This window comes from Rhinoderma darwinii, chromosome 1, assembly GCF_050947455.1.
Source record: "Rhinoderma darwinii isolate aRhiDar2 chromosome 1, aRhiDar2.hap1, whole genome shotgun sequence".
NCBI lineage: Eukaryota > Metazoa > Chordata > Amphibia > Anura > Rhinodermatidae > Rhinoderma > Rhinoderma darwinii.
This window is the reverse complement of record NC_134687.1, coordinates 627,663,126-627,688,363: the sequence shown is the minus strand read 5'-3', so window position 1 is coordinate 627,688,363 and position 25,238 is coordinate 627,663,126. Positions and strand designations below refer to the sequence as shown.

Genomic DNA, 25,238 nt, shown 5'->3' with positions numbered 1-25,238 from the left:
CTTTTTATTCCTGTACCCCACATTCGAAAAAGATGAATAAACAAAATTGTTCCCTAGATAGAAGTTATATCATACATGAAGTGACATCACCGCTTTCTAGATAGAAGTTGTATAATACATCAGTGACATCACCGCTCTCTAGATAGAAGTTTATCATACATGAAGTGACATCACCGCTTTCTAGATAGAAGTTGTATAATACATCAGTGACATCACCGCTCTCTAGATAGAAGTTATATCATACATGAAGTGACATCACCGCTCTCTAGATAGAAGTTATATCATACATGAAGTGACATCACCGCTTTCTAGATAGAAGTTGTATAATACATCAGTGACATCACCGCTCTCTAGATAGAAGTTATATCATACATGAAGTGACATCACCGCTCTCTAGATAGAAGTTGTATAATACAGCCAGTGGCGTAGCTATAGGGGTCGCAGCTGCGACCGGGCCCCGAAGCCTGGGGGGCCGCGTCCCCCCGCACCACATCAATAAAAAGTTACTATAGTAACTCGAGCCGCGGATCCGTTACTATAGTAACTGACAGTACTTACCTTCCTGGTTCCGGAGCGCAGCGAACGTCCTGACATCACAGCGCTGTGCGCAGCGCATGACGTCATAACGCTATGCGCCGCGCACAACATCGTGATATGGATAGAGTCAGGACAGAACTTCCGCCGCGGCTGCAGAGGAGGGTAAGATTAATATCCCTGTCTGCTGAAGCTGATAGGCGGGGTTCGACTCCCGGGAGCCGGCCAATCAGCTGTTTTGAAGGGGCCACAGCACTCGTACGAGAGCTGCATCCCCTTCATTCCTGTCACTTTCTCACACTGTGAATCCGTGTCAGCGATTCACAGTGTGAGCAAGTAAGGGAAATGAAGGGGAAGCAGCTCTCGTACGAGTGCTGCGGCCCCTTCAAAACAGCGGATTGGCCGGCTCCCGGGAGTCGGACCCCGACACATCAGTTATTGATGGCCTATCCTGATGATAGGCCATCAATGTTTAGGGACTGGACAACCCCTCTAAGTTTACGATGTAGCAAGCTTAGAGGGCCAATGAGACAGGATCACAGATTGTATGATGCCGTCTGCTGGGCCCTGTATCTAAGCCAATCACATGGTAGGCTTAGATACATGGCCCATGTGTGATCCTGTCTGATGGGCCCTGTATTTAAGCCTACCACACAGTAGGTTTTAGATACAGGGCCCCAGCACACAGTAATCTTTTACTATCTAACCCCATCATGTGTGATACTGTCTGCTGAGCTGTGTATCTAATCCCATCATGTGTGATACTATCTGCTGAGCCACAGTATCTAATCCTATCATGTGTGATACTGTCTGCTGAGCCAATGTATCTAATCCTATCCATAGTTGATAGGGTCGTAGTGCTATAGATATGCTATGCTGTCTCCTGAACACACACATTTTTTTGGGCGGACACATATGTATTGGGGCTATTTCCCCAGACATTTTAAGTCCTTAGTGACGCCCCCGGCTGCTAGTGCTGCATTGTTGGGTCACTTAGGAGACCCAGCGATGCAACTGAAAGATGTGGACCGTCGGCCATGAGAAGTTTGCGGGGGGGGGGGCCCAATAAGAACTTTTGCATCGGGGCCCATGAGCCTTTAGTTACGCCCCTGAATACAGCAGTGACATCACCGCTCTCTAGCAGGAAGTTATATAATACAGCAGTGACATCACCGCTCTCTAGCAGGAAGTTATATAATACAGCAATGACATCACCACTCTCTAGATAGAAGTTATATAATACAGCAGTGACATCACCGCTCTCTAGATAGAAGTTATATAATACAGCAGTGACATCACCGCTCTCTAGATAGAAGTTATATAATACAGCAATGACATCAACACTCTCTAGATAGAAGTTATATAATACAGCAGTGACATCACCGCTCTCTAGATAGAAGTTATATAATACAGCAGTGACATCACCGCTCTCTAGATAGAAGTTATATAATACAGCAGTGACATCAGCGCTCTCTAGATAGAAGTTATATAATACAGCAATGACATCACCACTCTCTAGATAGAAGTTATATAATACAGCAATGACATCACCACTCTCTAGATAGAAGTTATATAATACAGCAATGACATCACCACTCTCTAGATAGAAGTTATATAATACAGCAGTGACATCACCACTCTCTAGATAGAAGTTATATAATACAGCAGTGACATCACCACTCTCTAGATAGAAGTTATATAATACAGCAATGACATCACCACTCTCTAGATAGAAGTTATATAATACAGCAGTGACATCACCGCTCTCTAGATAGAAGTTATATAATACAGCAGTGACATCACCGCTCTCTAGATAGAAGTTATATAATACAGCAGTGACATCACCACTCTCTAGATAGAAGTTGTATAATACAGCAGTGACATCACCGCTCTCTAGATAGAAGTTGTATAATACAGCAGTGACATCACCGCTCTCTAGATAGAAGTTATATAATACAGCAGTGACATCACCACTCTCTAGATAGAAGTTATATAATACAGCAGTGACATCAGCGCTTCTTGTATACATTATATTATACAAGAGTAGATGAACATAAATTCTTTATAAACAACACATCCAGAAAATATATAGCATTTTGAAAATATAGTTCCTGTATTATTTCCCTTAGAAAAAAAAACAATGGACGCTGCAGGAAGATCACTGATTCATGGCCGGATGTCTGATGGAAACACAAACGTGTTCCTGACGTGCTACCACCTCATATGGGGTCAGTGCCCTGGTGGACTTCGCCTGAGCTAGTCAAGGACAGTCCTCTTGCTGACAGCACTACTCTGATCCACCACTTGGGGGCTCCTCTGACTTCCTGAGTTTATAATGATCCTCTGGAAGGTTTCTCAGACGCTCAGCTGCCTGGGAACGAGAATACACACAAATATTCCATATTCATTGACATGTAGTACAAGGGAACCTCATTGGAGACAGTAATTATATACCAGGAAGTAGCGGGATAATCCAGCCTGCAAATAAAACTGGTGTCATGCCAATGCAGAAGCATGATGAAGCAGCCATGACACCAGTGGTATGGACCATGCTGGGCTATCCCGGCCATATACTCACTGAGCTATAGACATTGATCGTTTTCTACAACCATAGAATGCCGCAAGCTGTAGTGTTATTTCTCAATTTAGATGGTCAGCTCACCTGCTCCGCTGTCAGGTCCCTCTGAGCTTGGGCCAACATCTCGTATCCCACCATGAACTTACGAACAGAGGCAGAGCGCAGGAGCGGGGGATAGTAATGAGCATGGAGCTGCCAGTGACTGCAGTCCTCACCGAGATGACAACCGGTCGGGGCCCCTGTATGGGATGCAGCAGGATATTGCGGTTTAACGTGACACTGTACAATCTCTGACTAACGTGTACTAGAACGGGGGCATATGCTGGATTTTGGTAAGGGGAGGAGGGTTCTTGGTCTCATTCAGTGCCCCATGACCTTGCCAGCCATAACCGGGTCAGCCAATGCCCCCAGAACATCTTCAACCTCACGATTCATATAGAGCCAGCCAGAGCCCCCATGCAACCACGTCCAGAGGGGAGGGGGGCAGGGCAGATTCATTAGGGCCCAGTAATGAAGTGGCCCTAACGGCACTAGAACCCCTCCCTCCTAGACCACGTCCTTGTTTTTGTACAGCCCCAGATATTCCATATAGGGTGAAATCACTAGCGATAAAGCTGCAGGGTGACGCATCATGTAGTTGATATTGTCATTATGAAGACGTCACCCTGCAGCTTTGTCTCCCCCTATATGTAGGTTCTGGGGCTGCACAAGAAGAAAGAAGTGGTCTACGGGAGTCCTGGTGCCACTCTCGGCGACGCATCGTGTATTGGATGTAGTCATTATGGAGACGTCTCATCTCAAAGCAGAATTGGGTTTGGTCTCAATCTCTACATGACAGATTTAGAATTTCACCCACCGTGCCAGCCCATGGAGTACGGGAAGGAGATCTCAAACAGGTTGTCATATTTGCAGAGCAGTCGTTTCATGATGGAAGCCAAACCTGAAAACAGAAAACGACCAGTGGCGTAACTACCGCGGTAGCAGCAGTAGCGGCTGCTACGGGGCCCGGGGCTTGAGGGGGCCCATGCCGCCAGCCGACACGCCCTCCCAAATGCCCGGTGGCGCCGCTAGCAGCCGTTATGGCTGCTACAGGGGTAGCACCGCTACTGTGGGGCCCGCGCCACCGAGCCTTACACAGGCACTCTCATGCCTGTAGGTGTCGCTAGCACCGGAGGGGGCCCCGGTGCTAGCGGCAGCCAAATACATGTATTAGCACTGAATGGCCGGGCATGTTCCATGCCTGACCATCCAGTGCCTTACAATGACACTGATTGGCTAGCGGCGCGATGACATCATCGCGCCGCTTCCATGCTTGGAAGGTGCTGATTGGCGGGGCAAGACATTCTGCCCCGCCAATCAGCGTCATTGAAGGACGCTCATTCAGCTCCTGCAGACATGCTCAGAAGAGAGCATGTCTTCATCGCCGGTGAACAGCGTGGGAACCGGAGAATGTGAGTATGTCAAGTTTATATATTTTTTTCCTCATAAAAATGTGAATGGCATTATCTATAGTGGGGGGGGGGTCTATCTACAGGGGGGGGGTCATCTTTATGTGGGCTATTATATATAGGGGGGTCTATATGTGGGGCAGTAGCTACAGGGGGGTCTATATGTGGGGGTGTGGGCCACTATATACAGGGGGGTCTATATGTGGGCCACTATCTACATGGGGGTCTATATGTGGGGCAGTATATGTGAGACACTATACAGGGGTGGGCTATATGTAGAGCACTATCTATAGGGGAGCTATTTTTTAGGGTACTTTCTATAGGGGTGGGCTATGTGTGGGACACTATATACAGGGGTGGGATACCTGTGGGGCACTAGCAACAGGGTGGCTATATGTAGTGCACAGTCTACAGGGGTGGGCTATATGTGGGACAATATCTACAGAGGTGGGCTATACGTGGAGCACTAACTGTAGGGGAAGCTATATGTAGGGCAGCACGGTGGCTCAGTGGTTAGCACTATTGCCTTGCAGCTCTGGAGGCCATATGTGGGCACTATCTACAGGGGCTTCTATGTAGGTCACTATCTACAGGGGGCACTATCTACAGGGGGCACGGTGTGTGTGTGTGTGTGTGTGTGTGTGTGTGTGTGTGTGTGTGTGTGTGTGTGTGTGTGTGTGTGTGTGTGTGTGTGTGTGTGTGTGTGTGTGACAGTTATATTTAGATGTGTTGAGAATTTTAAAACTTTGTTTATAGGTGCAGAAATGTTTTAAAAGTGAGAAGCTGAAGACATCTAAACGGAAAACTGCAGAAGTGGGTCATGGCCGGGAGAAATCCATCATAGATGTCTGAACCGGAGGGAGAAGAAAAGAACTAGAATCTGAGACGTCACCGGTGAGTCACTTAATGTAAATGTTTATTCTGCCTCTAATCAGTATTGTAGCCACTGTATGATCTGCAGCGAGATGATGGTGATAGGATTTTTTTTGTGAAACGGCATCTCCCAGCATATCCTTACCATTGTTCCGGCCATGCTGGGAGCTGTAGTTTTACACCGTACAAACCTATACGCAGTGGCGTAACTACCGCTATAGCAGCCGTAGCGACTTCTACGGGGCCTGCAGCATGAGGGGGCCCGTGGCACCCGCCGGCACGGCCCCCTCCCATGGCCGCAGGCTCCGCTAGCAGCCGCTATGGCTGCTACAGCGCGACGCCACTGAAGGGGTTGTTCCTACAAAAGACATGCATCCCCTATCCACAGGATAGGGGATACATGTGGGATCGCTGGGACGCCCAGCGATGAGGAGAACGGGGGACCGAAAGTCCCCCCTAAGTTCTCCATGACAAACCTCGGACCTCCGTAGTCTGTGTCGGCAGCTCCATGGAAATGACTTGCGCACCGGTCGCGCTTGTGCGCATGCGTGACCAGCGCTCCTTTCATTTTTATTGAACTGCGCAGACGCCGGAAGTCCGAGTTTAGTCATGGAGAACTTCGGGGGACTTTCGGTCCCCCGTTCTCCTTATTGCTGCCAGCGATCACACATGTATCCCCTATCCTGTGGATAGGGGATGCATGTCTTTTGTAGGACAAACTATAGGCCGTTTTTTTTTGGGGGGGGGTCTGTATGGCGTAATCTACAGAGGGGGCTGTATGGCGTTATCTACAGGGGGCTGTGTATGGTGCTATCTATAGGGGGGCGCTGTGTGGTGGAATCTATAGGGAGGCACTATCTACAAGGGGGGGGGGGTTGTGTGATACTCAGCAGAGGCGGGGGGGGCCCAGTCAAAAGTTTGCTATGGGGCCCAGTCTTTCCTAGTTACGCCCCTGAAAACGACCTTGACATCACAGGAAGCTGGAATAATGTAGCCGGGGGTCTAGCATCCTGCCCACCAGCCCCACTGAAATGTATGTGGTTCAGGGGAGCAGCGGCAGGAGTGCAGCGGTATACAGAGCCAGCGATGGGACCCGGACATTAGAGGGGTAACTGGGGACCCAGATATAAGAGGGAAAACAATCACTAGGATCATTGTAGTGGAGTGGAGACTAATGAGAGGAATACAGGCGTCAATGGTATATAGAGCACCTACGTCTACTGGAAATACCTACTGTCCCTTTCTGCATCACGGAGGTCCTGCAGGCGGGTCACATGGCGACGCGGTAGAAGAAGGGTCTGAAACGGCCAAACTGCCCAGTAAGGGACCAGCACCAACCAATGTTCATTACTCAGCACCAGACGCTCCTGGAAACAAGAACAAGAACTGTGACCCTTATACCGACTCCTCGCCCCGCAACACTGTCTGTAGCACAGTACACCTACCCTCCTCTCCTCCTCCAGTCTCCCGTACTCTAGTAGCATGGGTGCGCCATGTTTCCGCAGGTATTCCCTCTGCGTCCGGTCCTCAGTCTGAGCCTCGTTTGGAAGGAAATTACTCGCCCAGATCTTAAGAAGAAGAATGGAATGATCAATGGCATATATATATATATATATATATATATATATATATATATATACTCCTCCCCCTTAATGCCCCTCCCCTCAGTCTATATGCGGCAATTTCCTGACAATCTTCTCACTGGGGAATTAGTTACTTCATATATAATCACTCACACCTTGCTGCAATAGAAATTCTCTCTCCGTGTATCGACTATCTGCTGAGCTTGTGCTTATACACAGCAGAGAAATCTGGAAAAGCAGAGCTGCAGTGTAAAGAATGGGGAACGGGGTAGAGAAGCAGTCTGAGCCCCTGAATAGACAGGAGGTGGATTTCATACAACCTCAGATTCTAATAGACATTAGATGGATGCTGGAGTCAGTAGCTATAGCTGTGCTTCATGGAGCAGAGCTGCAGTATAAAGCATAGGAAGGGACTGAGCAGCGTCCTGAGCCTCTGAGGAGCAGGAGGTAGAATCCAAACTACCTCAGAGTCCAATAGACAATAGAGCTATGCTGGAATCAGTAATTATAGCTATGCTTCAGGGAGCAGAGCTGTAGTGTAAATCATTGGAAAGGTCAGAGCAACAGTCTGTGCCACTAGTAAGTCAGGAGGTGGATTTCAGACTACCTTCGACTTCAATAGACAAAAAAGCTAGGCTGGAGTGCATAGTTATAGCTGTGCTTCATTTAGTGAAGCTGCAGTGTAAAGCATGGGAATGGACAAAGTAGCAGTCTGAGCCTCTGAGGAAACAGGAGGTGGATTTCAGACTACCTTCGACTTCAATAGACAAAAAAGCTAGGCTGGAGTGCATAGTTATAGCTGTGCTTCATTTAGTGAAGCTGCAGTGTAAAGCATGGGAATGGACGAAGTAGCAGTCTGAGCCTCTGAGGAAACAGGAGGTGGATTTCAGACTCCAATAGACAATGCAGCTAAGCTAGAGTCACCGAAAACCATAAATGGCAGGTAAGTATTACCCATGGATACTGATTCACATGTTTTATGTAAGACCACAACTAGACATCTGCTGGGTAGCCTTTCCATGCCGGGCCCATTTTTGGACCAGAACACAGTAAAATATTGCATAAAAATATGTGGAGTGCTCTTGTCCAAGATGCCCCTGGGGTAAACGGTCAGTTAACCAGAGTCGCCGTAAAATACCGGAATATAAAAGATCTCCTTAATATACATCACTGCAGATTACTCTCTATTTATGGTCGGCTAAGAATTTTGGAGAATAGAGGGTTAAAAATAATTATTATAATCTGTCAAAAACTTGGGCAAAGGTCAAAAATATTATACAAACGCACAAGTGCTCCAAAGTCCAATGTACAATAGAGGTGATTGTACCTGAGCGAGAGGACTGTGCCCGTGACCGGAGGCTGCGCCGGGGTCAGGGATCAAGGAAGGAAATAAATGATTTACTGGGTTCCACATTATACACTGGGCACTATATCCTGTAGAGAGGAGGCTGTAGTTAGTCACACCTCCACCAGGTGGCAGTAAATACCACATGACATTACCTGGCAGTGGGGGTGAGGATTCGAGCATCCCATCATGGCTCCTTTATTCTCAAAGATCTGGAAATAAGACGGTCATGAAAACAGATGCAATAAAAAAAAAAAACGGATATTATTATACTGCAGTATTACAGTGCAACCGGAGATCAGAGGGGTCATGTGAGCAGAATAACAATGCCACCCTCACCATTTTCAAGATCTCTGCTTGCTAGAGGGGTAACTATCTGTCTATTCAGTGAATGGTAACATTCTTGTTTACAAAAGAAAAACCACCTGCCAACAGTCCCGAATTTGCCAGTACTGTCCCTATTTTTCTAGGACAATTTTGATATAGATTTGTCCCGGGCACGGTCCTGCAAACACAGGAGAAGATTTAGGAGGGGACGTCATCCTCTGTGCCCACCCGGAGCCATAGAGGAGCCGGAGCTGATGCATAGAAGTCAGGAGCTGGGAGAGGTCAGTAATTAGAGAATATAATCTGGTGTGTGGAATAATTTTGGCGTCTGGTCTGGTATAAAGAAGGTTGTCCAGGCTTTATAAAAATTGTGACGGAGATCACCGCTGCAGACAATGCGCTGCGGCCTGATAACGGAGCCTGGGGAAGAAGCGGATTGATGAGGAGAGTAAAAATATTTTTTTACATTTACTATCATTTATTTTATTGCTTGATCATGGCGGGAGGGGGGGGTAAGAGGCCTCCTCTACACTCACCCATGACCCAGCCACCTTCTCCTCTACACTCACCCATGACCCAGCCCCCTCCTCCTCTACACTCACCCATGACCCAGCCGCCTCCTCCTCTACACTCACCCATGACCCAGCCGCCTCCTCCTCTACACTCACCCATGACCCAGCCGCCTCCTCCTCTACACTCACCCATGACCCAGCCGCCTCCTCCTCTACACTCACCAGTGACCCAGCCGCCTCCTCCTCTACACTCACCCGTGACCCAGTCGCCTCCTCCTCTACACTCACCCATGACCCAGCCCCCTCCTCCTCTACACTCACTCATGACCCAGCCCCCTCCTCCTCTACACTCACCCATGACCCAGCCGCCTCCTCCTCTACACTAACCCATGACCCAGCCGCCTCCTCCTCTACACTCACCCATGACCCAGCCGCCTCCTCCTCTACACTCACTCATGACCCAGCCGCCTCCTCCTCTACACTCACCCATGACCCAGTCGCCTCCTCCTCTACACTCACCCATGACCCAGCCCCCTCCTCCTCTACACTCACTCATGACCCAGCCCCCTCCTCCTCTACACTCACTCATGACCCAGCCCCCTCCTCCTCTACACTCACTCATGACCCAGCCCCCTCCTCCTCTACACTCACCCATGACCCAGCCGCCTCCTCCTCTACACTTACCCATGACCCAGCCGCCTCCTCCTCTACACTCACCCATGACCCAGCCGCCTCCTCCTCTACACTCACTCATGACCCATCCGCCTCCTCCTCTACATTCACTCATGACCCAGCCGCCTCCTCCTCTACATTCACTCATGACCCAGCCGCCTCCTCCTCTACACTCACTCATGACCCAGCCGCCTCCGCTACACTCACTCATGACCCAGCCGCCTCCTCCGCTACACTCACTCATGACCCAGCCGCCTCCGCTACACTCACTCATGACCCAGCCACCTTCTCCTCTACACTCACCCATGACCCAGCCCCCTCCTCCTCTACACTCACCCATGACCCAGCCGCCTCCTCCTCTACACTCACCCATGACCCAGCCGCCTCCTCCTCTACACTCACCCATGACCCAGCCGCCTCCTCCTCTACACTCACCCATGACCCAGCCGCCTCCTCCTCTACACTCACCAGTGACCCAGCCGCCTCCTCCTCTACACTCACCCGTGACCCAGTCGCCTCCTCCTCTACACTCACCCATGACCCAGCCCCCTCCTCCTCTACACTCACTCATGACCCAGCCCCCTCCTCCTCTACACTCACCCATGACCCAGCCGCCTCCTCCTCTACACTAACCCATGACCCAGCCGCCTCCTCCTCTACACTCACCCATGACCCAGCCGCCTCCTCCTCTACACTCACTCATGACCCAGCCGCCTCCTCCTCTACACTCACCCATGACCCAGTCGCCTCCTCCTCTACACTCACCCATGACCCAGCCCCCTCCTCCTCTACACTCACTCATGACCCAGCCCCCTCCTCCTCTACACTCACTCATGACCCAGCCCCCTCCTCCTCTACACTCACTCATGACCCAGCCCCCTCCTCCTCTACACTCACCCATGACCCAGCCGCCTCCTCCTCTACACTTACCCATGACCCAGCCGCCTCCTCCTCTACACTCACCCATGACCCAGCCGCCTCCTCCTCTACACTCACTCATGACCCATCCGCCTCCTCCTCTACATTCACTCATGACCCAGCCGCCTCCTCCTCTACATTCACTCATGACCCAGCCGCCTCCTCCTCTACACTCACTCATGACCCAGCCGCCTCCGCTACACTCACTCATGACCCAGCCGCCTCCTCCGCTACACTCACTCATGACCCAGCCGCCTCCGCTACACTCACTCATGACCCAGCCACCTCCTCCTCTACACTCACTCATGACCCCGCCGCTTCCTCTACACTCACCCATGACACAGTCACCACCTCTAATGTTCGATCATGGCGGAGGGAGGTGAGTATGGGGCCTACCTGTCCCCTGTTATGCCCCTGGCTACAGAGTGAGACTTGAGTAATTTGCAACTTTTTGACTCCAGAAAACTAGTGAAGAAACGGCAATGTTTTTTTTTGGTAGAGAAGGCTTTAAGTGACATTCTACAGATGTAGTCAAGTTTATATTGTATCTGATAACTTGCTGCAGCGTGATATCACACAACAAAAGCCATTGAAAAAGTAAAGTTAAAGTTTCTTGCCACTGTGTATTTAATGCGTTAAGAGTCAAGATAACGATGACTACATCTGTACATCTCCACCTCCATAACTTCATCTGATTAAGATCATTCTTGCCATTCAGAGCACTGAAGACGTTTCATATTTTCCTCACCTGAACCCAAGCATAAGTGGCGCCCAAATCCGTGTTTATCTCCGCCCACTTGTCAATCACTGCTCGGACCTCCTCTGTGGACATTAGAGGAAGGGTGATATCTGACCAGGGATGGAAGCACATGACCTGGCTGGGGAGACATATGACAAGACATCTATAATGTCACTGGACCCATGTGCCTAGAACTAAAGCAGACCTATGGGATAAGTGCATAAATAACGGTGACCAAGAGACCATCATAGAGGACACCAGGCCTACTTATAGACGACACACAGCCAGCTATGTACCCACAGAATTTAAACCCCCACCCCCGTCTATAATAGATCAAGAGGACATAGATACCAAACTCCACGCGCAGATTTTGTCTGAAGTAACGGATGATCACTGGGATCTGGAGAAAAGAACAGATGGAAACTGAGATACCCCATAATTATGACACAGCCGTCTCCATCTCTACACTCACCCATGACCCAGCCGCCTGACCTAGCCGTCTCCTCCTCTACACTCGCCCATGACCCAGCCGCCACCTCCTCCTCCACACTCGCCCATGACCCAGCCGCCTCCACCTGTACACTCGCCCATGACCCAGCCGCCTCCACCTCTACACTCGCCCATGACCCAGCCGCCTCCACCTCTACACTCGCCCATGACCCAGCCGCCTCCTCCGCTACACTCACCCATGACCCAGCCGCCTCCACCGCTATACTCACCCATGACGCAGCCGCTTCCTCCTCTACACTCACCCCTGACCCAACCGCCTCCACCTCTACACTCACCCATAACCGAGCACCCATGATCCAGCCGTCTTCTCCTCTACACTCACCCATCATCCAGCCGTCTTCTCCTCTACACTCACCCATCATCCAGCCGTCTTCTCTTCTACACTCACCCATCATCCAGCCGTCTTCTCCTCTACACTCACCCATGATCCAGCCGTCTTCTCTTCTACACTCACCCATCATCCAGCCGTCTTCTCCTCTACACTCACCCATCATCCAGCCGTCTTCTCCTCTACACTCACCCATCATCCAGCCGTCTTCTCCTCTACACTCACCCATCATCCAGCCGTCTTCTCCTCTACACTCACCCATCATCCAGCCGTCTTCTCCTCTACACTCACCCATGATCCAGCCGTCTTCTCCTCTACACTCACCCATGATCCAGCCGTCTTCTCCTCTACACTCACCCATGATCCAGCCGTCTTCTCCTCTACACTCACCCATCATCCAGCCGTCTTCTCCTCTACACTCACCCATCATCCAGCCGTCTTCTCCTCTACACTCACCCATCATCCAGCCGTCTTCTCCTCTACACTCACCCATCATCCAGCCGTCTTCTCCTCTACACTCACCCATCATCCAGCCGTCTTCTCCTCTACACTCACCCATCATCCAGCCGTCTTCTCCTCTACACTCACCCATCATCCAGCCGTCTTCTCCTCTACACTCACCCACGATCCCAGCCGTCTTTTCCTCTACACTCACCCACGATCCAGCCGTCTTCTCCTCTACACTCACCCACCATCCAGCCGTCTTCTCCTCTACACTCACCCACCATCCAGCCGTCTTCTCCTCTACACTCACCCATCATCCAGCCGTCTTCTCCTCTACACTCACCCATCATCCAGCCGTCTTCTCCTCTACACTCACCCATCATCCAGCCGTCTTCTCCTCTACACTCACCCACGATCCCAGCCATCTTTTCCTCTACACTCACGCACGATCCCAGCCATCTTTTCCTACACTCACCCACGATCCAGCCGTCTTCTCCTCTACACTCACCCATCATCCAGCCGTCTTCTCCTCTACACTCACCCATCATCCAGCCGTCTTCTCCTCTACACTCACCCATCATCCAGCCGTCTTCTCCTCTACACTCACCCATCATCCAGCCGTCTTCTCCTCTACACTCAACCATCATCCAGCCGTCTTCTGCTCTACACTCACCCACGATCCAGCATATATTACTTAGAAGTCGTCGTTATGCTGCATTGCTCCTCACCTGGATCTGGGGCGTTCGGCTGCAGGGCCGGGAAGTCGTTTTTAAAGATATAAGTTCCCGTATAGTCAGGATTTACCTTCAGCAGGATAAAGAATGAAAAGGAGATTGAATAATGATGAAAGATGAGAGCATGCGTCATAGGTTCAGAATAAGACAAATAAAGCCTGACCTTAGTAGGTATCTGTGAGAATTGAGTTCAGACAAGAAGTGTGATGTAAGGGGCCCTCATGGTGACGGGACATCAGAGCCCAACAGCTTGTTCCCTCCTGCCCCCCCCACCCCCCCACCTCTTGTAGAAGAGAAGTTATCTCCTCGGCCACTGAAGCTCTCACCATCCAAGATGAAGGAAAATTAGGCCTGCGCTGCACCCTGCCCCTATAAATGGCATATATATAGCTTATATGACTTGACACACAGAAATTGGCGCACATCCCATAATTCTCTTATACTGTCCGTATGGGCGCCATTTATCTTTCGTGCACAGAATGCTGCAGAAGCCTCGCAGTGATCCCCACCTCCCGCAATATCACAGGCTTACCTGCCCGCCCGCTCTCCGAGCTCCCGGACACAGAGGATTCTTTGGGTCGTGTCTAGTAATATTTTCTTGCGGAGGTTTCTCCAGCTGACCCTGCCATGGACGCCCCATACGATGTGCGGACACCAGAACCCAGTCATCATGCAGAGGATTATACCGGATGTGCTGGTGCTCTGCAAGAAATATATACAAGATATGTAAATGCAGCAGTCCTATGTAACACCATAAATAACACAAAAACATGGCACGCTCAGCTCTGCTACATCTGTGAGTAGACATTGAGTGAGGTTATTGGCAGCAAATCAGCCAAGAAGTGGAGAAAATGTAAAGTTAGAGAGCAGGGGCGCCGAGCGCTGAGGCGCATAGTGCGGAAAAGTCGCCAACACTCTGCTGACTCAATAACTGCAGAGTATAAACCTCCTCTGGCATCAACATCCGCACAAAAACTGTGCCAGGAAGCTTCATGGTATGGGGGCCGAGCAGCTGCATGCCAGCCTTACATCACCAAGCACAATGCCAGGCGTCAGATGGAACGGTGTGAACCCGCCGCCACAGGACTCTGGAGCAGCGGAAAAAACAAGCAGAAAGATAGATAAGTCCAATAATCCAGAATCTGATTGTATGGACTTCCTGCAGATCAGACATCCAGTAATAACAATGCTCACACTGTCGCTGAATGATCAGGAATAAAGTGCAGGAAATGGGAAGTGATATACTTATTGCATAGAGCCGGGAAGATATAACAGATATAAAGGACATCACGCATCTCCCCCCTGTGAATTACATGCACAATGGTACATACCACCGGGCAGGAAGGGAGAGAGACGCTCCATTACCTCCAGCACTGCATTCAGGAGGTGAGGTCATGTGATCAGAGTCATGTGACCTGCAGAGTCATACAGTCTGATCACATGAGAACAAACAGTAAGAGAAGTAGTTCTGTGCAGTGTCCATATATACAGAATAATACAGATACTGAGAATTACACCATGTATACAGGACAGGAGAAGAAGTACTGTGCAGTGTCCATATATACAGAATAATACAGATACTGAGAATTACACCCAGTATACAGGACAGGAGAAGTAGTACTGTGCAGTGTCCTTATATACAGAATAATACAGATACTGAGAATTACACCCAGTATACAGGACAGGAGAAGTAGTACTGTGCAGTGTCCTTATATACAGAATAATACAGATACTGAGAATTACACCCAGTATACAGGACAGGAGAAGTAGTACTGTGCAGTGTCTATATATACAGAATAATACAGATACTGAGAATTACACCCAGTATACAGGACAGGAGAAGTAGTACTGTGCAGTGTCCTTATATGCAGAATAATACAGATACTGAGAATTACACCCAGTATACAGGACAGGAGAAGTAGTACGGTGCAGTGTCCTTATATACAGAATAATACAGATACTGAGAATTACACCCAGTATACAGGACAGGAGAAGTAGTACTGTGCAGTGTATATATACAGAATAATACAGATACTGAGAATTACACCCAGTATACAGGACAGGAGAAGTAGTACTGTGCAGTGTCCTTATATACAGAATAATACAGATACTGAGAATTACACCCAGTATACAGGACAGGAGAAGTAGTACTGTGCAGTGTCTATATATACACAGAATAATACAGATACTGAGAATTACACCCAGTATACAGGACAGGAGAAGTAGTACTGTGCAGTGTATATATACAGATACTGAGAATTACACCCAGTATACAGGACAGGAGAAGTAGTACTGTGCAGTGTCAATATATACAGAATAATACAGATACTGAGAATTACACCCAGCATACAGGACAGGAGAAGTAGTACTGTGCAGTGTCCTTATATGCAGAATAATACAGATACTGAGAATTACACCCAGTATACAGGACAGGAGAAGTAGTACGGTGCAGTGTCCTTATATACAGAATAATACAGATACTGAGAATTACACACAGTATACAGGACAGGAGAAGTAGTACTGTGCAGTGTATATATACAGAATAATACAGATACTGAGAATTACACCCAGTATACAGGACAGGAGAAGTAGTACTGTGCAGTGTCCTTATATACAGAATAATACAGATACTGAGAATTACACCCAGTATACAGGACAGGAGAAGTAGTACTGTGCAGTGTCCATATATACAGAATAATACAGATACTGAGAATTACACCAAGTATACAGGACAGGAGAAGTAGTACTGTGCAGTGTCCATATATACAGAATAATACAGATACTGAGAATTACACCCAGTATACAGGACAGGAGAAGTAGTACTGTGCAGTGTCCTTATATGCAGAATAATACAGATACTGAGAATTACACCCAGTATACAGGACAGGAGAAGTAGTACGGTGCAGTGTCCTTATATACAGAATAATACAGATACTGAGAATTACACCCAGTATACAGGACAGGAGAAGTAGTACTGTGCAGTGTATATATACAGAATAATACAGATACTGAGAATTACACCCAGTATACAGGACAGGAGAAGTAGTACTGTGCAGTGTCCTTATATACAGAATAATACAGATACTGAGAATTACACCCAGTATACAGGACAGGAGAAGTAGTACTGTGCAGTGTCTATATATACACAGAATAATACAGATACTGAGAATTACACCCAGTATACAGGACAGGAGAAGTAGTACTGTGCAGTGTATATATACAGATACTGAGAATTACACCCAGTATACAGGACAGGAGAAGTAGTACTGTGCAGTGTCAATATATACAGAATAATACAGATACTGAGAATTACACCCAGCATACAGGACAGGAGAAGTAGTACTGTGCAGTGTATATATACAGATACTGAGAATTACACCCAGTATACAGGACAGGAGAAGTAGTACTGTGCAGTGTCAATATATACAGAATAATACAGATACTGAGAATTACACCCAGTATACAGGACAGGAGAAGTAATACTGTGCAGTGTCTATATATACAGAATAATACAGATACTGAGAATTACACTCAGTATACAGGACAGGAGAAGTAGTACTGTGCAGTGTCCATATATACAGAATAATACAGATACTGAGAATTACACCCAGCATACAGGACAGGAGAAGTGATACTGTGCAGTGACTATATATACAGAATAATACAGATACTGAGAATTACACCCAGTATACAAGACAGTAGAAGTAGTACTGCGCAGTGCCTATTTATACAGAATAATACAGATACTGAGAATTACACCCAGTATACAGGACAGTATAAGTGGTACTGTGCAGTGTCCATATATTCAGAATAATACAGTTACTGAGAATTACATCCAGTATACAGGACAAGAGAAATCTGGTACTGTGCAGTGTCCATATATACAGAATAAGAGCAGATACTGGGAATTACACCCAGTATACAGGACAGGAGAAGTAGTACTGTGCAGTGTCCATATATACAGAATAATACAGATTCTGAGAATTACACCCAGTATACAGGACAGGAGAAGTAGTACTGTGCAGTGTCCTTATATACAGAATAATACAGATACTGAGAATTACACCCAGTATACAGGACAGGAGAAGTAGTACTGTGCAGTGTCTATATATACAGAATAATACAGATACTGAGAATTACACCCAGTATACAGGACAAGAGAAGTGATACTGTGCAGTGTCAATATATACAGAATAATACAGATACTGAGAATTACACCCAGTATACAGGACAGGAGAAGTAGTACTGTGCAGTGTCAATATATACAGAATAATACAGATACTGAGAATTACACCCAGCATACAGGACAGGAGAAGTAGTACTGTGCAGTGTATATATACAGAATAATACAGATACTGAGAATTACACCCAGTATACAGAACAGGAGAAGTAGTACTGTGCAGTGTCAATATATACAGAATAATACAGATACTGAGAATTACACCTAGTATACAGGACAGGAGAAGTAATACTGTGCAGTGTCTATATATACAGAATAATACAGATACTGAGAATTACACTCAGTATACAGAACAGAAGTACTACTGTGCAATGTCTATGTATACAGAATAATACAGATACTGAGAATTACACCCAGCATACAGGACAGGAGAAGTGATACTGTGCAGTGTCCATATATACATAATAACACAGATACTGAGAGTTACACCCAGTATACAAGACAGTAGAAGTAGTACTGCGCAGTGCCTATTTATACAGAATAATACAGATACTGAGAATTACACCCAGTATACAGGACAGTATAAGTGGTACTGTGCAGTGTCCATATATTCAGAATAATACAGTTACTGAGAATTACATCCAGTATACAGGACAAGAGAAATCTGGTACTGTGCAGTGTCCATATATACAGAATAAGAGCAGATACTGGGAATTACACCTAGTATACAGGACAGGAGAAGTAGTACTGTGCAGTGTCCATATATACAGAATAATACAGATTCTGAGAATTACACCCAGTATACAGGACAGGAGAAGTAGTACTGTGCAGTGTCCATATATACAGAATAATACAGATACTGAGAATTACACCCAGCATACAGGACAGGAGAAGTAGTACTGTGCAGTGTCCATATATACAGAATAATACAGATACTGAGAATTACACCCAGCATACAGGACAGGAGAAGTAGTACTGTGCAGTGTCCATATATACAGAATAATACAGATACTGAGAATTACACCCAGCATACAGGACAGGAGAAGTAGTACTGTGCAGTGTCCATATATACAGAATAATACAGATACTGAGAATTACACCCAGCATACAGGACAGGAGAAGTAGTACTGTGCAGTGTCCATATATACAGAATAATACAGATACTGAGAATTACAACCAGCATACAGGACAGGAGAAGTGGGTGTGTACTGTATGTGTGTTGGTCAAGCTCTTTCCAGGTGTCAGGTATTTCCTCTGCAATGAGAGAGTTTGGTGCTTGGAATGAGAAGAAGTGCTTTCCAGCCTCCTGTTACCTGGTCCAGGCCGGTGGGTAGCGGGAGGGTTCAGCAACCAGCCGAAGTGGTGGGGTGAGAAGATCTAGTCAGAGTGATGTGGCCCCGTTCCTGCCCCGCCTGAAAGAAAGCCAGAAAGCCGCAAGGTTCCTGGTGTTTCAGTCAGCAGGAGTGCTCCTAGAGCGGTGCAGCAGAGTAAACATGGAGGTGTGGGGGCGGATTGTGGTGAACTACATGCCTGAGAGTCAACAATCATGTTTAGCTACCGAGTTGCTGAGTGTCTCCGTGGGTATGAGGATACCCATTCAGAAGCTCCAGGAGGAGCTGAAATCAACCAGGGTTTGGTCACATGCCACTTCTGGATCAAAGAGGTTGGTAGTAATGGCTACTAACAGCAGAATAAAATCTCAGGTGGTTGCTCTAGAAGAAAACTTAGAATTTATTTTGGATAATAGTGGAGCGGTGTCTGGCAAAGAATGGTGTCTGTAACCCTGGAAAGCAATCCGATGATGAGGGCAAGGAGGAGAAAATCAGCTGAGGAGTACGTGCAGCGGGCTGCCTGCAGATTAGAAGAGGACTGTGAAGAGGACTTTAGTAGTAGCGATTTGGGTAGGAGACTGCTGGCGCAAATACAAAAACTTGTGTCTCTGGTGTGCCTCCAACATTTTTCTTTTGGCAAAGACTTGGGTCCGGAGGAGGAAGTTAATGTCAAGCGCAAAGCCCGGCGGAGAGTAAAATTCAGAAAGGCCAGGAATATCGTGGAGGAGGTCAGTCTAAAGCTTGTTCCTCACCCAATGCTACCCAAGCCAGCAGCAGAGCCTAGCCCGGGCCCTGAAGTGGGAGATTGATGATGGTGTGATAATGGAGTCTGCTGACCCTGCTTGTCGTAGCAGCGGTGGCGTGTTTTAGGCATCAAGAGTGCCACATAGTGTTGGGGGCCCAGCGTTGGGTGCAGAACAAAGCTCCGGTGCTCAGGCTTGCTTCTCAGTAATGGGGGGGCTCGACACCGAAGCAGGCAGTGAATATCCAGGTGGGCCTAGAAACCATTATTGCTGCTGAGCGGCAGCGGCATAAAGGGGCTGGGACTGATGGTACATTTGAATGTCCCTCAAAGCTTTTGATCATTGGGTCTGGGGGCACAATCCTATGGTGGCAGCATCCCAGCTCAGGAGCCAGGTTTGCCAGGGGTGAGGATGAGTCTGGGCATTGCTGGCTCTAAGGAAAAATGTTTGTCTCAACTAAAGAGAGGTCATGCCAATGAGGTGGAGGGGAAACCTGATGAAAACCGAGGCGATGACATATGGCCCAGAAACACTTTTTACTGCTGGTCCAGAGGGTGTGGATATGGATGGTGCAGGTAAGAGTGCTATTTATAATGTTTCTGCTACTGTGTCTGGGGCTGGTTTGAGTGTTGGGAATGGAGGTGGTGGGAATGTTACTGCTAGTGGTATAAGGTCTAGTGAGGCTGGTCTATCTGCCCCCAGGGGTGACTACTCGCAATTATGCGTGTGTCGCTGCTGGGGCATTCTTCTCATCTCCAGGCCGGGGAGGCGGTATTTTACAGCGACGTCTCCTGCAGGCCCTTAAAGACGGTGAGAGAACAATAATGGCAGAGGGTAGAGTGTTTGATCTGTCCTTCTGGATAGACAGGCATGGCTAGGCGGCTTTCCGAGAAGAAAGGGAAGGGGAAACTATGTGGACCCTTTTAACAGCCGGGGCTGGGGAGACCCGTAAGAATGTTGTTAGTCTTCGTTGGAGAGGCAATGATATGTGCCCATCTAGGGCAAAAGTAATTGAGCTTCTCTTGAAGATGAACTTCAGGGCGTTAGACATCTTTGCCCTAATACATCCCTATGGCACCCCAGTAATTGACATCAACTTTGTTCGACTGCAGTGCCTAGAGCTCTTTTGGTTAAACTATGAGTTGGTGAAGAATGAGCCTGGCTGGAGAGACTTTGCTGTACAAGGCGAATTCAAGAATGTGACCGACCTAACTTGTAATGAGTCTCTTTCTTATATGGACATTATGACCTGGCTCAGATCAGCAGGTACGGGGAAGTAACGGAGCTCCCAAAAAAGATCAGGGATGAATTTGGTATTTGTCAGGGGCCTGGACATTTATGATTAAATTAAAGCATTCATGAAGTACTGTCACCCACATCCCTGCCTTTTTAGGAAGGGATCGAATCCTGGCCTTTGAACCAGGGGCAGCCGAAGCTCTGCCACAGGTGTGGTGACCCCACGCACTTTAGTGCACACTGCAGAGTGCAGAAGTGTGCGTTGTGCGGTGGATAGGTCATCTCGCCGCATCCTGTTGGGGGTTAATGTGTGGGATCTATGTCACCCATTCAGCCGATGCACTCGTTCTTTTGCCAATTCAATGGCGGGTCCAGCGGGAGAAATTCGGGAGGTTGATCCTGCTGTGGTTCGCACTGGTAGAGGTGAAGGGGCTGAGGGGCTAAGGAAGAAAAGCGAATCACCCTTCAAGTTAAGGCGATTAGAGAACCGTAGTAGGGAGCTCAGGGAACTTCAGGCAACTGGGGTAACCCTTGGCCCTGCTCTAAGGGCAAGTGTCATTGCTACTGAGACCCTGGGGGAACAGGACTTGAATGAAGAGGTCAGGAGGTTGGAGAGGGAGGAAGCAGCCACTTATTCAAGTTCCTCACTATATGAAAGTATGGATGAGGACAATAGATGGTGGCTAGAAGAAAAGCACAAGCAGGGTGCTGAAAAGCAAAGAAATGGAGATAGAAAACCTTTTCCCACCCTGGTCCAGGTGCCTAAGGAAAGCCTAACTGGCTCACCTCTTGTTGTTCACTTTCGAACTCTCAGGGACATCTCTTCTTCAGATGAGGAGGATAGGGGTGAGAATGTGGGGAAAGTGATGAGGGGGTCTGTGCGTGGCATCAAGCTTCTTGCCTCAGGGGGTGCATAACCCTCAGGGAGGGGTGCTGGCCCAGAGCCCGGAGGTGAGATTGATAAAGTTGTTGGCAGGGAGGTGGAGGAAGGGTGGCATATTGACACATCTGCATCCCTCAAAAGGGCCCTCGGCTCCTCGTCAGATAGTCGTAAAAAGCAGGGGAAGGGGAAAAAGAAGGTTATCTAATTTAATCACCCAGGCTGGCGGCACCCACCCCATTGACGCTGTCATCCATTAATGTCACCAGCCTTAAATCTGACATGGCTAGATTTGCAGCCTTTGATTCTCTCGGCCGAATAGAGGCCGACATTTTATTTTTGCAAGAGACAAGGCTGCCAGACTTGGCAGCTATACATAAAGCAAAAAAGGAGTGGAGGCGTGGACCATCTTATTGGTCTCTTGTGGCTGAGCCATGTAGCGGGGTGGCGGTTCTTTTCACTGCACCAGTAGAATCCAGATGGGTTATTGAATTAGAAATGGGGAGGTGCCTGATCTTGGATATCATCATGAAGGGACAGAAACTCAGGCTCATTTACATCTATAGTCCCCAAACCAGGTGGAACCGGAAAAGTCTCTTTATGAGGATAAAGCCCTAACTTTTTACGAGTCGGCAGGTGGTCTTTGGAGGGGACTTCAATGCTGTCACGAGGTCCCAAGAGACAGGCTGGCTTATGACAGTCTGGCTCTAAATAGCATAGCTAGTGAGGCTAGCCTGGTGGATGTACACATCTGGCACACCCCCAGGCCACTTGGGATTCACCTTTTATCAAGGTAGTTGTAGGTCTAGAATAGGTTTTATTTAAAGGAGGAAGCCATCTCTTCTGCAGTGTCCGTCGTTGAGGTGGAGTTCTCCGAAAACTGTTTAATTTCTATTTTCCCTCAATGTTGCAGAGACACCTCCCCCCCCCCCCCCCCCGGGGGGGAAGAGGCTTTTGGAGGCTCAATTTGTCTCTTTTGGAAGAGGCGGAGATAAGACGGTCCTTTGATGATTTTTTTTTCCAGAGCCGGTTACCGTTACTAGATCTTTGTATCAGTAAGTCGGAGTGGTGGGTGATGGTCAAAAAAAGGGTGGCGAGTTTCTTCTGCCAGCTCTCGAGCCTCAGGAGCCTGGACAGGTACCGCTTGTATCAGGGTCGGAAGAGGAAACTCAAGCATCTTGTCTTGACTGGAGGTAGCCGCGAGGATATGTATTTCCAGAGTGAAATCTTTGCTTAAGAGCTGCCAGTATGATAGACACGCATTGATAGCTTTTGAGAGGTATTTTGGGAAGTACCGCTCTCCCGACCCCTACAATAACTGCAAGATGTCAGTAAATAGTAAAGTGGTTTCAGGACTGATAGACTGTACAGGATCCCTGAAAAGGTCCATATCAGGAATCTTGGAGGTCGTCAGATCCTTTTACCCTTGGGAAAAATGGATCTAGATCGAGATGCGATGTCGGCTTTCCTGGCTGAAACTGTCCTTGGACCGGGAGTAGACCCCTCTCTTGGTGTCTTCGCAGAGATGATCAGGGAAGAGTAAGTGGGACTGGCGATTTGAAGGGCTTGCCCTTAAGAAGTTGCCAGGTCCAGATGGCTTAACATCTGAATTTTACAAGACCTTTAAGGATATTTTAGTTCCCCTCTTGACTGAGCTGTTTCTGGCCGGAGTCAATGCGGAGTTCGGAGGCCCTGATCATCCTGTCAAAGGGTAATTGAGAATTGGTATCCCATTGCACTACTCAATGGGGACAGAAAAGTTCTGGCAAAGGTGCTGTTTTATCGGCTGGTGAAATTTGCACCCTGACTCCTTTCAGGGGCTCAGCATTGCTCTGTTCCAGGCCGCATCAAGTTTAATGCTGTGCTCTATGTCCAAGAGGCAGTAGAGCAGAGTAGGGCAGGCTGTTAGAAGGGGTACTTGCTGTCCTTGGATCAGGTAAAAGCATTTGGTCGAGTTGATCACGAGTATCTCTGGTCGGGTCAGTCTGAGGTATGGTCTGCTGGGGGGGGGGGTTTGTGAATTGGCTTAAGAACCCGTATACAGGAGCAGAGAGTTTTCCACTTGTGAACGGTTGGATTGACGGCTCTTTTGAGGTTGGGTCTAGGGTTCACCGGGGTTGCCCGCTGAGCCCGATTTTTATATGTCTTCCTTAGGAGGGTAGATCGTGGACCATTGATGGGAGTCAGCATGGACTTGGCAGCCTAAGAAGCCACTCTGAGAGTGGTGGCATATGCCGATGACGTCACCATCTTTGTGTCCTCGGGGGGAGGCAGAGTGGGTGATATCAGTAGTTGAGGCATCCGGGTCCAGGATCAACCGGGATAACTGTAAGAGTCTCTGGCTGGAAGGGGGAGATCCTACCTATGATCTCTCGGATACTCTTCCAGGGTCTCAGGAGTTTGTAAAAATTATAGGCATTGAATTTGGCCATGGGGATTACCCCAAACAAAACTGGGACAGCAAAGTAAAGATCGCTGCTCAGAAGGTCGACCAGCAAAAGGGTTGGTCTTTGACCCTCAGAGAAAGGATCAACTTGATCAAAACTTACCTGCTCCCCTTGTAAACTATTTGGGCAGTGTCTGCATCTTGCCAGACCCTCCCTGGACTCAAGTCTACAGCTTGTTCTTCCAGATATTATGGGGAATAAGCTGAACCTAGTCAAGAGAGAGGTGACATACCGTACGAGGAGACTAGGGGGGTTGGGTAGGGTCAACCCCGTGGGATTCCTTGTGAATACTTTTGTAAAGATCTAACTGTCAAACCTCTGGCAAGAGAGGGCTCCTCCATGGGTATTCTCCTGTAGGGGGATGGTTTTGGCCTTTCTTCCAGGAATGGGAGACAGGAGGGCAAGTGAAGGACCTTCGCACGCCACATGGGCATCTTCCGGTTTATACTACCTTGGTTCTGAAAACAATTTGCCGGTGGGGAGATTAGGGCTCTGTCAAGCAGGCTCCTTGACGAAAGGGTTCTGTTGACCCATTTCCAGAAGCCCCTGGTGCTCAGGGACTGCCCATCTGGAGGTTGATTTGAGGGTTTTAAAAGTCCAGTAGGATCCCTTTAAAGTTTTGGGACTTGGCTTTGCTTCCATGGGAAACTGTATATAAGGGACAACTTGAAGTACAGGAACTTTGAGGAAAGGGTTTGTCCCCGGGAGAAGTGTGGCGGCATGCTGGAAAGCATGGAGCACTTACTGCTTCATTGTCCCTTCAATACAGGGATCTACAGCATGATGCATTGCCTCCATTGGTTGGCTTGGTCTGACCGGTTTATCCTATGCGGAATGGGCCTTCGGGACATTCAGACACCTGGGTGGTCGAGATTG

At 48.2% G+C, this 25,238-nt stretch overlaps 1 protein-coding gene across 3 annotated transcripts; it reads right to left on the bottom strand.

Annotated features, from left to right (window-relative positions):
- Nucleotides 1-2,090: 2,090 nt before the first annotated feature.
- On the bottom strand, nt 2,091-14,956 carry GALT (galactose-1-phosphate uridylyltransferase). 3 transcript variants are annotated; one of them, XM_075842640.1, is made up of 11 exons: nt 14,877-14,956; nt 14,078-14,247; nt 13,540-13,615; nt 11,881-11,929; nt 11,539-11,668; nt 8,517-8,573; nt 6,879-7,001; nt 6,668-6,800; nt 3,969-4,052; nt 3,197-3,351; nt 2,091-2,905 (listed from the first exon to the last, which is right to left on the bottom strand). In XM_075842640.1, the coding sequence occupies exons 1-11, from the start codon at nt 14,905-14,907 to the stop codon at nt 2,822-2,824; spliced, it is 1,092 nt and encodes a 363-aa protein (XP_075698755.1). In that variant the 5' UTR covers nt 14,908-14,956; the 3' UTR covers nt 2,091-2,821. The 3 variants fall into 3 exon arrangements, with proteins under 3 accessions (XP_075698755.1, XP_075698760.1, XP_075698765.1); XM_075842645.1 differs by having other exon boundaries at nt 14,911-14,935; XM_075842650.1 differs by lacking the exon at nt 14,877-14,956 and adding an exon at nt 14,575-14,608.
- Between the last annotated feature and the right edge of the window lie 10,282 nt (nt 14,957-25,238).